Raw genomic sequence first — 13,224 nt, forward strand, 5'->3', positions numbered from 1 at the left:
TCATGGAGGTCTTAAGTTGCATTTTCCTAACAGCTGGTTGATGTTGAGTATCTTTTCGAGTGCTTATATGCCTCTTATATGTCCTTTTTGATGAAATCTCTGGTCATGTCTTTTGCCCGCTTTCTAATTGGATTGATTTTTTTTTTTAAACTATTGAGTTTTGCGAGTTTTTTATTCTAGATACTAGTCCTTTGTTGGTATTTGGTTTACAAGTATTTTCTCCCAGTCTGTAGCCTGCATTTTCATCTTTTTACCAGGCTCATTCATAGAGCAAAAGTTTGAAAAGGCAAACTTATCAATTTTTCCTTTTATGGATCATGCTTTTAGTGACAAGCATGTCTATCACTACATCCTGAAGACTTTCTCCTCCCCCCCCCAAAAGATAAATAGCTAAATGTTTTATATTTAACTCCATGATCTGTTTTTAGTTTTTGTATAAGGTGTGAGACTCAGGTTCATTTATTTTGTCTATGAATGTCCAATTGCTGGAGCACCATTTACTGAAATGCTTATCTTCCTCTATGAGTTGTTTCTGCACCTCTGTTAAATTATTTGGGCATATCTGTGTGGGTCTATTTATTGTTTCTCTATTCTGTCCCACTGCTGTTAAGTATCTATTCCTTTACTGATATCACACAGTCTACGTTAAGGCTTGAAATCAAAGAGTGATTCCCCTACTTTATTCTTTTTCAAAATTGTTTTAGCTATTCCAGGTCCTTTGCCCCTCTATCTATATTTTATAATAATACTGTCAGATAGCTACCAAAAATCTTACTGGAACTTTGATAGGTATTGGGTTAAACCTATCAATCTGTGAAGAAGTGACATCTTTATTAGATTGAGTACTCCAAACAATGAACATTGTATATCTCTTCATTTATTTATATCTTTCTTTCATTAGCATTTTGCAGTTTTTAGCATATATGTCCTGTTCTGTATGTTATTTTTAGATTTATACCTAGGTATTTCATTTTCTTTTTGTGTGATTATAGATGGTATTGTATTTTAAATTTTGGTGTTCATTGCTATATACACAAATACAATAGATTTTTTTAAAAAGTAAACTCTGTGCCCAACATGGGGCTCAAACTCACAACTCTGAGATCAAGAGTCACATACTCTACTGACTGAGCCAGCCAGGAGCCCCATATATATAATAGATTTTTATATATTTGTCTTGTATCCTGTAATTTTTTTTTTTAAGATTTTATTTATTTATTTGACAGAAAGAGACACACTGAGAGAGGGAACACAAGCAGGGGGAGTGGGAGAGGGAGAAGCAGGCTTCCCACGGAGCAAGGAGCCTGATGTGGGGCTCAATCTCAGGACCCTGGGATCATGACCTGAGCCGAAGGCAGACACTTAAGGACTGAGCCACCCAGGCACCCTGTATCCTGTAATTTTCTTGAACTCATTTATTAACTAGTTTTTGTGTGTGTGTGTGTAAATTCCTTGGGATTTCCTAGAGACAATCATGTCAGTCACAAAAAGTTTTATTTCTTCCTGAGTTGTCTGCCTTTATTTCCCTTTCCTACTTTATTGCACTAACTAGAACTTCCACCAATATCTTAAATAATGGTGAGAGCAGATATCCTTGCCTTGTTCCTGATCAAGGACTAAAAGCATTTAGCCTTTCATCATAAGTGTAATGTTAGCTGTGGGTTGTTTTGTAGATGCTTTTTTTAAAAAAATATTTTATTTATTTGACAGGGAGAGAGACAGCCAGAGAGGAAACACAAGCAAGGGGAGCTGGAGAGGGAGAAGCAGGCTTCCCGCGGAGCAGGGAGCCCGATGCAGGACTCGATCCCAGGACCTTGGAATCATGACCTGAGCCAAAGGCAGACGCTCAACGACTGAGCCACCCAGGCACCCTTGTAGATGCTTTCTAACGAGCTGAGGAAGTATTCTTCAATTCCTTTTTTTTAAGTTTTAAAACACGTACAGGTGTTAAATTTTGTCAAATGCTTTTTCTGCATTGATTGCTACAATGTGGTTTTATTTCTTCACCTAATTAAAATGGAGATTATATCGACTGGTTTTCAAATACTGAACCAGCCTTGCATCCCTGGAATAAATTCCATTTGGCCACGATATATATACTTTATGCATGTACATGGGTATGATTTCATATATTGTTGAAATTCTATTTGTTGATACTCTGTTAAGGAATTCTGCTTATACATAATAAGAGGTATCAGTCTGTACTTTTTTTTGGTACTTTCTTTGGTTTTGGTTATCAGTGTAATATAAGCTTCATAAAATAAATAGGGAAATGTCCCATTTCTTCTTCTTCTTTTTTTTTTTTTTGGAAAAGATGCTGTAGAATTGGTGTTCATTCTTTCTTTAAATGTTTAGAAAAAAATAAATGAATGAATGATTGTATGTTTGGTAGAATTCTCCAGTGAAACCATCTGGACAGAGAGATTTCCTTTTAGGGAATTTTAAAATTATGAATTCAAATTTCCTTCATAATTATATAGGACTATTCAAATAATCTATCTCAGGGACACTTGGGTGGCTCAGTTGGTTAAGCATCTGCCTTTGGCTCAGGTCATGATCCCAGGGTCCTGGAATCGAGTACCGCATCGGGCTCCCTGCTCAGAAGGGAGTTTGCTTCTTCCCCTGCCTGCCGCTCCCCCTGCTTGTGCTCAGTCTCTCTCTTTCTCTGACAAATAAATAAAACCTTTAAAAAAAAAAAAGAGTCAAATTAAAAAAAAATAATAATCTATCTCACATTAGGTGAGTTGTAGTAGTCTGTGTTTTTTTTGTCCATTTTATGTAATTTATTATATTTATGTATTGTTCCTTTGATGTCTGCAAGATCTGTAGTTTTATGTTCTGTTTTGTTCCTGATATTGGTAATCTCTGCCTTCTCTCTTTGGTCAATCTTGATAGAGGTTTCTCAGTTTTAATGACCTTGAAAAAACACAGTATTTCATTCATTTTCTCTATCATAATTTTCCTGTTTTCAATTTCACTGATTTCTGCTCTTACCTTTATTATTTCTTCTATTTGCTTTGGGTTTCTGAGGTGGGAGCTAAGATTCTTGCTTTGAGACTTCTATTCTATTGTATGCATTTAATGCTATACATTTCCCTCTCTGTACCTGAATTACCTGTTACTTTCTGATATGCTATAGTTTCATTTTCATTCAGTTCAATATTTTTTTTTAAAAAGATTTTATTTATTTATTTGACAGAGAGAGAGACAGCGAGAGAGGGAACACAAGCAGGGGGAGTGGGAGAGGGAGAAGCAGGCCTCCCCTGGAGCACAGAGCCCTACGCTGGGCTCGAATCCAGGACTCCGGGATCACAACCCCAGCCGAAGGCAGACGCCCAACGACTGAGCCACCCTGGCCCAGTTCAGTGTTTTGTTTTTTTTTTTCTAATAAAAAATATTGTATTTACTTAGAAGCATTCAGAATGTCAACAGAACAGCTGCAACTTTTTTTTTTTTTTGCAATTACAGAGTGGTATTCAGTTAACAGAACAACAATTATTTCGTAGAAGCTGCATCAGAGACAACTGAAGATGAAAAACTACCATCCCCATATATAACTAATTTGTGCTGTGCACCAACAAGAATCTGCTTTAAATTTCCATGCCAATTTACAACCCCCATACTGTACCAGGCAAGGTTAGTGGCTACTGAAAATACCACCAGGACAGGGCTATCTAAAGACACATTCAGTAGTGTGTTAACTATACAAAGAAAGACACTGTACAGTTTAAAAACAAATCTTACACAGCCTTACATTTCAATTTTTTTCTTTAAAAGGAGTGAGTTGTGTACAGGGGGGTTAAATGCTTTATAGACAAGAAAAAAAAAACTGCGCTAGAACCAACTGATTCATCATTATCATCATCTTCATCTTCTCATACTCCTCCTCCTCATCTTCTTCATCTTCATCTTCCTCCTCTTCCTTCTTTTTTTTTTTTCTTAAAGATTTTATTTATTCATTTGAGATACAGAGAGAGAGCACACGTAGTGGGAGAGGCAGGGGGAGAGGCAGAGAGAGAGGGAGAAGCAGGCTTCCCACTGAGCAGGGAGCCCGACGTGGGGCTCGATCCCAGGACCCTGGGATCATGACCTGAGTCGAAGGCAGACGCTTAACGACTGAGCCACCCAGGCGCCCCTCTTCCTTTTCTTGCTCTTTTCAGCCTTGACAACTCCCTTTTTTGCCGCATCAGGCTTTCCTTTAGCTCGGTATGCAGCAATATCCTTTTCATATTTTTCCTTCAGCTTAGCAGCCTTCTTTTCATAAGGCTGCTTGTCATCTGTAGCAGTGTTATTCCACATCTCTCCCAATTTCTTTGCAACATCACCACTGGATAGGCCAGGATGTTCTCCTTTGATTTTTGGGCGATACTCAGAACAAAACAAGAAAAAGGCCGAAGGAGGGTGCATTGGGATCCCTGAACTTCTTTTTTGTTTCCCCTTTAGGGGGGATGTAAGTTTTCATTTCTCTTTCATAACAGGCCTTGTCTGCCTTTGCCATGTCTTCAAATTTTCCTTTCTCTTTAGCAGACATGGTCTTCCACCTTTCTGAGCACTTCTTAGAAAACTCTGAGAAGTTGACTGAAGCCATCTGGGTGCTTCTTCTTGTGCTCCTCTTGGCAAGTTTGCACAAAGAATGCGTATGATGACATTTTGCCTCTCGGCTTCTTAGGATCTCCTTTGCCCATGTTTAATTATTTGTTCAGTGTATTTTTAAGTTTCCTTTAAGATGTCTGCTAGACACAGAGAAGTGTGTTGTTTAGTTTCCAAGTCTTTGGAGATTTTTTTCCCAGTTATCGCTTATTGATAACCAGACTAATAGAACTGAAAGGAGAAATAGACAAATCCATAATCATAATTGGAGACTATTACTGATTTCTAGTTTAATTCCACTGTTTAGTTTAGTTCCAGATTTCTATTGGTTTTTGCTTCACATATCTTGCAGCTCTATTGTTTGATATATACATATTTAGGATTGCTATGTCTTCCTGGCAGACTCATATAATGTCCCACTCTGTCTCTGGCAATTTTCTTTGCTCTTAAGTCTACTTTATTTGATATAAATAGAGCCACTCTTGCTTTCTTCTGATTAATGTTTGTATGATATATCTTTTCCAATAATTTTCTTTTCAACTTGCCTGTATCATTATATTTGAAGTGAGTTTCTTATAGACACCCATATAGTTGGGTCATGTTTTTTAATCCTCTCTGCCAATTTTTTTTGATTTGTGTATTTAGATCATGTACATTTCATGTCATTATTGCAATGTGAGGGCTTACATCTGCCACTTTGTTTTTTGTGGCTGGCTTTGGTTTTCTTTTTCTTACCTTTCTGAGGGTTAATTTGAACCTTTTTAAAAGTTTCATACTGATTTACCTATTGTTTATTAGTGTATCTCTTTGTATATTTTTTAGTAGTTACTCCAGGTATTGCATTTATATACATAAGACTTAATATATATATATAAAAAACTTAATCACAGTCTACCAGTGTTGTCAATTTTACCAAATCAGGTGAAGTATAGTATATTACAGTACCCTTACCTCCCCTGATATCCCCTTCTTCACCATGGTATTTCATGTACCTACATCAAGAACACATTAGACATTATTGTTCTGCTTCATTTGTCAAACATAATTTGTAAGACTTAAAATGTTTTAAGAAAAATCTATCGTAATTATCCATACTTTTGGTTACTGGTGTTCCTTCAAAGATTCTTTCTTTTATTTCATTTCTGTTAGATAACTTCTATTAGCCATTGTTTTGTAGATCTGCTATTAATAAGTTCTTAGCTTTCTTTCATCCTGATAATGTTTTCACTTTTCTTCATTCTTGAAAGGTATTTTTGCTAGTTCTACCATCCTGAAAATTATTCTCTTTCAGCTCTTGAAATTGCTGTGTATTTCTTTCTGACCGCCACTGTTTCTGATGAGAAACTGCTGTCATTTGAATTGGTAAGTTTCTTACTGCTCTTGTAATTTTTCCTTTGTCTTTAGCTTTCAGAGATTTGACCATGGACAGAAGTTTGGCGTGGCATGGATTTATCTGGGTTTTATCCTGTTTGGAGTTAGCTCAGCCTCTTAAATCTAGGTTTATGTCTTCTGCCACACTTGGCAAGTTTTTGGTCATTGAGTATTTTAGAGCCATCTTCGTTCTGCTTTCCTTCTAGGAATCTGATAACACAATGTTAGAGTTTGTGTTATGGTTCCACAGGTCCCTGACGCACTGCTCATTTTTTTTCCCAGTCTATTTTCTCTCTGTAGTATAGACTGAGTAATTTCTATTTTTCTATCAACCAGTTCACTATTTCTTTCCTTTGTCCCCTTCATTCTGCTGTTGACCCCATCCACTGAGCCTTTTTTATGTTAATTATATTTTTTGTTCTAAAATTTCTATCTGGTTCTTCTTACTTGTATTACTTTTGCTGAGACTACTTTTCACTTGTTTCAAGAATGCTAATTTTTTTTTTTTTTTAAGATTTTTAATTTTTTATTTGACACAGAGAGAGAGTACAAGCAGGGGGAGCGGCAGGCAGAGGGAGAGGGAGAAGCAGGCTCCCCGGTCAGCAGGGAGACCACGTGGGGCTTGATCCCAGGACCCTGGGATGACCTGAGCCGAAGGCAGACACTTAACCGTCTGAGCCACCCAGGTGCCCGGCAATGCTAATTGTTTGTTGAGGCATTTTTATGATGGTTGCCTAGAAAATCTTTGTCAGTTCTAACATCTCTGTCATCTTGCTATTAGCATCTATTGATTTTTTTTTTTTTCCATTCAGTTTGAGATCTTTCTGGTTCTGGGTATGAAGAGCGATTTTATAATGATATCTGGACATTTTGGGTACTGTGTTATGAGACTCTGGATCTTACTTAAACCTATACTTTTGCTGGCTTTCTCTGACACCAATCCCACAAGAAAATGATGAGTACGGGAAAACCTCATTAAAGTAAGCTGATGGTAGAAGCAGCACCATAATTTTTTCTGCCTTGTTTGGCCATAGTAGAATGGTTATTTTCTAAAAGCTTTCTGTCTTGCTAGGCTTTCCTGGTCCTTTGGCTAGAAAGTAGGCTTCTTTTTTCCACCTGCACCTGCTGGCTTTTCTGGATTGCCAGTTTCTCTAGAACCCAATCTGAAGAAAACCAAGGGAAATCACTGCTGTGTCACCTTCCTCAGACCCCAAGGCCTCTAAGCTGGTCAACCTTCTTCCCTCTGCCTTTCAGTCTTCTTGCAATTGTTTTACATACAATATTCAGAGTTCTAGCTGTACTTGGCAGGTGGAAGAGGTGAAAGGAAGTCTACTCCCTTCTTCTAGATGCTGAAGCCCTTTGGTTATTGCTTTCATGCTCAATCAGTTCCTAAGTCATGTAGAGATTCAGATTTGATTTTGCCCTTTGTGGATCACAAAATGGTCCTCCACCTTCTCAAAATACTTGATCATGAAATATTTTTAGCTTTTAGGTAAAATCTCATGGATGATTATATTATGTAATGCTTGTCTATGAATCTTTTAAAAATGGAATTAAAAAAGATTATTTCTTAATATCCTTGGTTTCTGAGAAGCAAATTAATTTACATAATTAAGTTCTCTCATGAGTATAGGAAATTCCTGCCCAGATCAAATTTAAACAATTATTTTTATTATTAAAACAGAATTTCTGTAATAAGTGCTGCCAAAACATTAATGGAATTTATTTAAGTGTTCAGCAAATGAGAATAGTAATTTGCTGCTTACAAATACCTACTGTTACTAGTTAAGAATAAAGAAAATGAACACAAAGGCATCAGAAACAGAACTAGAAATCTATGATTACTTTCTAGTATTTGATGTTTTGTCATTTGACTTCATGGTATGTTTTTTTTTTTTCTTTTTAAGTTTTATTTATTTAAGTCATCTCTACACCCAACATAGGGCTCGAACTCACAACCCGGAGACCAAGAGTTGTATGTTCTTCTGACTGAGCCGGCCAGGCGCCTCATGGTATGAGTTTTTTTAAATCAAAATGTATTCAATTTTGGCCTTAGGGTTCTCAAAATCAATAAGAAAATCAATAATAATCCATAAGGATATGTTTCAGAGGTCTTGAAATCCTCACAACACATTGGCTATTATGGTTTCCAAATACAACACCTCTCTGAAACAGGCAGCTTGACCTGTCTATTTTAAGTTGAACAAAGAGAACAAATTTCTCTCTGGGTTCACTGTGCAAAGTGCAATAGTACTCTTGTATGTTATCAAATTGTAGTTACTGGCAATAAGTAAAGCATTAACTGGTGGCTGTAGGAAATGATGAGCACCTCATCAAGTATAGATAAGTATAATATCATACTTTAGAATTTTCCAGTGAATATACCAATGCTGTTGAATTACTGTAGTCAATTTCTAGGTTCAAAAGTTAATTAGAAGAGCCCCAAGTATATTCTTAATAAAAATTTACTCACTGTTTACTATGTTAAAGGCATGGTGTTAGCTGCTGCCTAACATCTTATTCTCTGCTATCCTTAGAAAAATGACATTTTAAAATCATTTATTTTCTAGATTCCCTTTTTTTGCTGCTAAGATACTTATCCAGAAGGTGGGAAGTACAGCATTACTCTAGGCAAACTACTTATTTTTTTAGCATCTTTCCTGCCTTTTACAAAATAGACTGTAGCAATACTTTTACCTTAGAGATAATTATCTACTCATCTATGTATAGTATATAAATACCATATCCAAATACAGAAAGCATAAAAAGAACATGATGTGTTCAGAAAACTTGTAGCAGTTCAGGCTGATCAATGGAAATAACTGAGATACTTTAAATTTTATTAAAGATGGCAGAATTCCCACACTTTGTATAATGTTACAAAGAAATAATGTAATACCTTCCCTATTTAAGCAAAAGTAGAAAAAATAGCTACAAATGTTTAGTATCTTGATACATTTCCAAATTTCATTAGTGTTCATTTTTTCCCTCTAGGATAAATATATGCAAAGATGTGTTAAAGAATTTTGGCTTCAAGAGAAGGCTCAGAATATTATTTAAGAATCTGATTTAAGATGAATGTTACAAGGCAAGGCATTTCAAACAGAAGAAATTTTCCTACTCTATGATATTCAAAGACTAAAAAGCTTATGGAAGATGTATCAATAAGTGAATATGAAAGTATACAATACATTTCAATTAAGTGAGAAGATGATGAACATTTAGAAGGGCCTCTTATTTACCTCTTCTACATTGGAAGCAGTCTTAGCAGAAGTTTCCATGAAGATAAGTCCATGTTCTCGTGCAAAAGCTTCACCTTCTTCTTTTTTTACTTCTCTTCTAGATTCTAAATCACTAAACATAGGAAATAAAAGGCCGTATTATTAACCATTACAGTATAAATAGAGGTATCTGTGGAAAGTGTGCCAAAAGATTCAAAGTTGTGCTGACTATTCTTTCAATTAATTTTTAACACGTAATAATCAACTGCATTATTCCGGGTATTATGAAGGTCAAATGGCTAGAACACAGTGCTTAGTGTCAACAAACAAACAATCCAAAAGGAGAAGGTTCTGAGTTAGAGTCCTAGAACACTAAAAGTAGAGAAACCTAAATGGAACATCTACCCAACACCTTGCTCTTGATTACAGTAGGTTCCCAAAGAAGGGAACCGTTTTACTCAAAATAATAATTCAAGAGAGTAGAGCTACACTAGTCTAATCTTTCAGCCAGACTGAGTTTCTATGAATGTGATTTAAAAATAAATCACATAATTTCCAGAAGCTCTAGGAAACTGCTTAATAAAGTCCAAAGTACTAAAGACACATTAATTAGATTATTAATCTTACTGGGTTTAACTCCTAGTAAAACTGTTAATAGAAAAAAGGAGAGTGAAACAAAAGTCTAAGCTAGAAGTTTTGGGGGAAAGCACAGTATTCATTTTTATCGTATGGGAACTATATTAGTAAGGTGGGGGGAAAGTAGTGGTCTCTTTCAAGTGTGTTTTACTGTAAAAATTTTAAAACTTTATTATAAAGTATTTTTTATTACTATAATAAAATATTTTAAGCACACAAAAAAGGATGGAGAATAATAGAATACCCATGTACTTCCATCTAGCCCTGACATTATTTTGACACATTTATATCAGATTTCTTCACTGTGGAGAAATGAAATCAAGTTACAGTTGATTTACGTCCTGTATACCTGTCTGTTCCTGATCTCATTCTTCCCCCTTTCACCTCAAAGGTAACCACTTCTCTGTATTTGGTGTTTTCACTCTCATGCATGTTTTTTATATGTATACTCATGTTTATAGCCATACAATAGAGGGTTTTTCAGATGTAGCTATTACTTTGCAATGTGTTAATTTTGATGTGGGTCAACATGATGCTTTTGAGATTTATCGATGTAATATATGTAGATCTAGTTTCTTAATGTTTTATTGCTATATTATACAGTCTACTGAATGAATGCAACATTTTTAATTGTCCATCTGACAGTTATTTATAATTTTTTATTATAAACAATGTTACAATAAAAATTTTATATTTTTTCATGTACATACGCCAAAACTTTTCCCACGTAGTGAAATGTTAGAAAGTACTGTATTTTCCAAGTACAGTATTTGGTGTACATGCGCCATGACTCAGAACAGAAGAGAGAAAATATCAGAGTGTATTACCCACTGTTCCATGGAATTTTTGTTTTTGATGTAGGTATACATATATTTGTGTACCAGGATATGATATAAAATGTATTTATTTTAAGTCAAATCAGAAAGCTCAAAAGCCATTGCACTTGATTATATACACTTAGTACAAAGGTGCTTTCCAAAACAGTTGTATAATTTATACTCTTAGTGGCAATGTGTGAAAGTTCCCATTGCATCACATCCTCCCCAACACATGGTAAGATCACACTTGTTAATATATGCCACTCTGATGAATGTGAATGGTATTGTACATTTATGTTAATTTTCCTTTAGTTCAGTATTAGTTTCATAAATGCCTATTATCATCATTATTAAATTAGAAATACAGAAAAATCCAAGAAAAGGAAATCATTCCTTCATTCAACAAATATTTACTGAATGCCTTTTATAAGCCAGGAATTTCAGTAAGTGCTTGGGATGTATTAATGAAGAAGTCAGACAAAAAAGTGTACATTCCAGTAGAGGACAGACAATAATGTTGAGCAAAGAATATAGTATGTTAGCAAGTGGTAAATGTGGAAAAGCAGAGTAAGCAGAATCAGGAATGCCAGGGAGAGGAGGAAGGTTACTCTATAGTGTAGTCACCCTAAAACTGACTGACTTAATCTTTCTTCTTTGGCCTGTTTTTCTACCCGACAGTGACCTTTCTCACATATATGCATAACCATGCTATATCTGCAATTTCATGTCCTAACTTTCTTCACTTAATATTAGGGTCTGTATCATTGTATCTTTTCCATAAACACAATTTTTAGTGACTAATTAATAATATCCCATCACAATTCACTTAACCATGTCCTTGGATGATGAGGAATAAAGTATAAAACTGGCACTGTGAAGTGTTTTACATGGATTATCTCATTTAATGCACTTGACAGATGAGGAAATGGAGGAACAGAGGGTAGGCGAAACCACCAAGTTCACAGTCTAGGAGGAGCTGATGGAGGAGGTAGAATCACCATCTGGATCACTGTGCTCTACAAGGATTACTTCTCATAATAATTGAAGAAGTTTTTGTCAAATATGGAAAAATACAAAGAAAGAAACTACCCATAATTTCAATTTCCACAGGTAATTAATATCTTGAATACAATTCTATGTTATTCCTTTATTACTGGCTATTTCTTCCTACTGGAAGATGCTCATACCCACGACTGTATTTTGCCTTTTTTTCACTTACTGTATATTGTGGATCATTTTCCCATTTTGCAGTCTTTTACAATACTATTTTTACTGAGCATAAAGAATGGTGGTATTTTATGCAAACTGACATCACACAAATTAGGGATAAAACAAAACAAAGATGTTAAAGTCTTATCCACCTAGTGTTAAGTTGTATCACTGTTTCAACTTTACAAAATTCACCAGGAATTGGATACCTTTAAAGCTGGCTGACCAGATGAGCTGTCAATTATGTTTACAAAGTTGTCACTTAGCTCATTATCAGTAACCATTGTTTATGTAATTGAAACTTTTGAGTGATTTTGTAACGTTCACAGTTGTTATACTTTAAAAATAATTTACAATTTATAAAAATTCATCTAAGCATTTAGTGGTGCAAGTGCTCAAAAAACACTCCTAAAATTCTGAAATGTTAGAAAGTTTGATATACAATATTACAAAGGGAACCACAAGAATGTGACATGCTGTTTAGATGCCCATGCTATGAAATACTAGTGGTAAGATGAGAGCAAAAAGGAAGACAAACTAAGTTTACAAATACTATAGCATAGGTAGGGGTAATATGCTCAGCTATAATCTGAGGGCCTCCTGTGTGCCAAGCCCTATCCTGTATCTGGGGACAGACTACTCAGCAAAACAGACAAAAATCCCAAACCCCCAGAGGCCTCAAGGAGCTCATATTCTAGTAGGAATAAAAAATGGGGGGAAAACACTAGCAACAGTGATGTGGTAACATGCTCCTGGAATTCAGCCCCCTTATCTGACAGTCATTCTTAAGGGAAAATTAGCTTTCAATTACACAAAATCTTCAAGAAAACACCTCTCCGCTTAAGTACCCTTTATCCTATTTTAAGCTTATGCCGTATCTTATTTAAACAATACTGTATTTGGGGATAAAATTACTGTTTTCCATACCATTATCTCTGATTACATTTGCATTTGCAAATGTTATCTTAGCAAAGAGGGTTAAAGACTTGTACCTTTGAGGGATTGTTCAAAAAAAAGGAAGTGGCAATTTAGGATGCATGATCTTTTTTTTAATCACACCCTTCTTTACTTTGGTTGTTTCTTCAGTTTTCCAGGCATAAATAAAACATTTAAACTGTTTTCATTACTTAATTACCCTTCTTTCCTAAACCATTCTCTTAATTCACACCCCCTTTTTGTTTAAGGCTTGTATTATAATCCTTGACTATTAAGAATTTTTCATCTTTGTAGACTCTGCTTCCTATTTCTTGTATAACCAATTTAAAATGCCATAGTAAGAAAAATCTGTATCATCTGTCACTCTGACTAGGTCACTGCCCTTCTCAAATCCCTTCACTGGCTCCCTACTGCTTAATGCATCTAATTCAAAAATTGCCTAT

The 13,224-nt window shown here is 35.3% G+C and overlaps 1 protein-coding gene and 1 pseudogene across 1 annotated transcript in view; both read right to left on the bottom strand.

The window, feature by feature from the left end:
- Positions 1-13,224, bottom strand: part of RAB2A (RAB2A, member RAS oncogene family) — an 89,781-nt gene that overhangs the window by 19,857 nt on the left and 56,700 nt on the right. Inside the window, exon 6 of the mRNA XM_078072359.1 lies at positions 9,204-9,315. Within this exon, the coding sequence (XP_077928485.1) occupies positions 9,204-9,315 (112 nt within the window). The remainder of the gene's footprint in view (positions 1-9,203; positions 9,316-13,224) is intronic.
- Positions 3,417-9,196, bottom strand: LOC144381856 (high mobility group protein B1-like; annotated as a pseudogene).

Source organism: Halichoerus grypus, chromosome 5 (genome assembly GCF_964656455.1).
Source record: "Halichoerus grypus chromosome 5, mHalGry1.hap1.1, whole genome shotgun sequence".
NCBI classification, from domain to species: Eukaryota; Metazoa; Chordata; class Mammalia; order Carnivora; family Phocidae; genus Halichoerus; species Halichoerus grypus.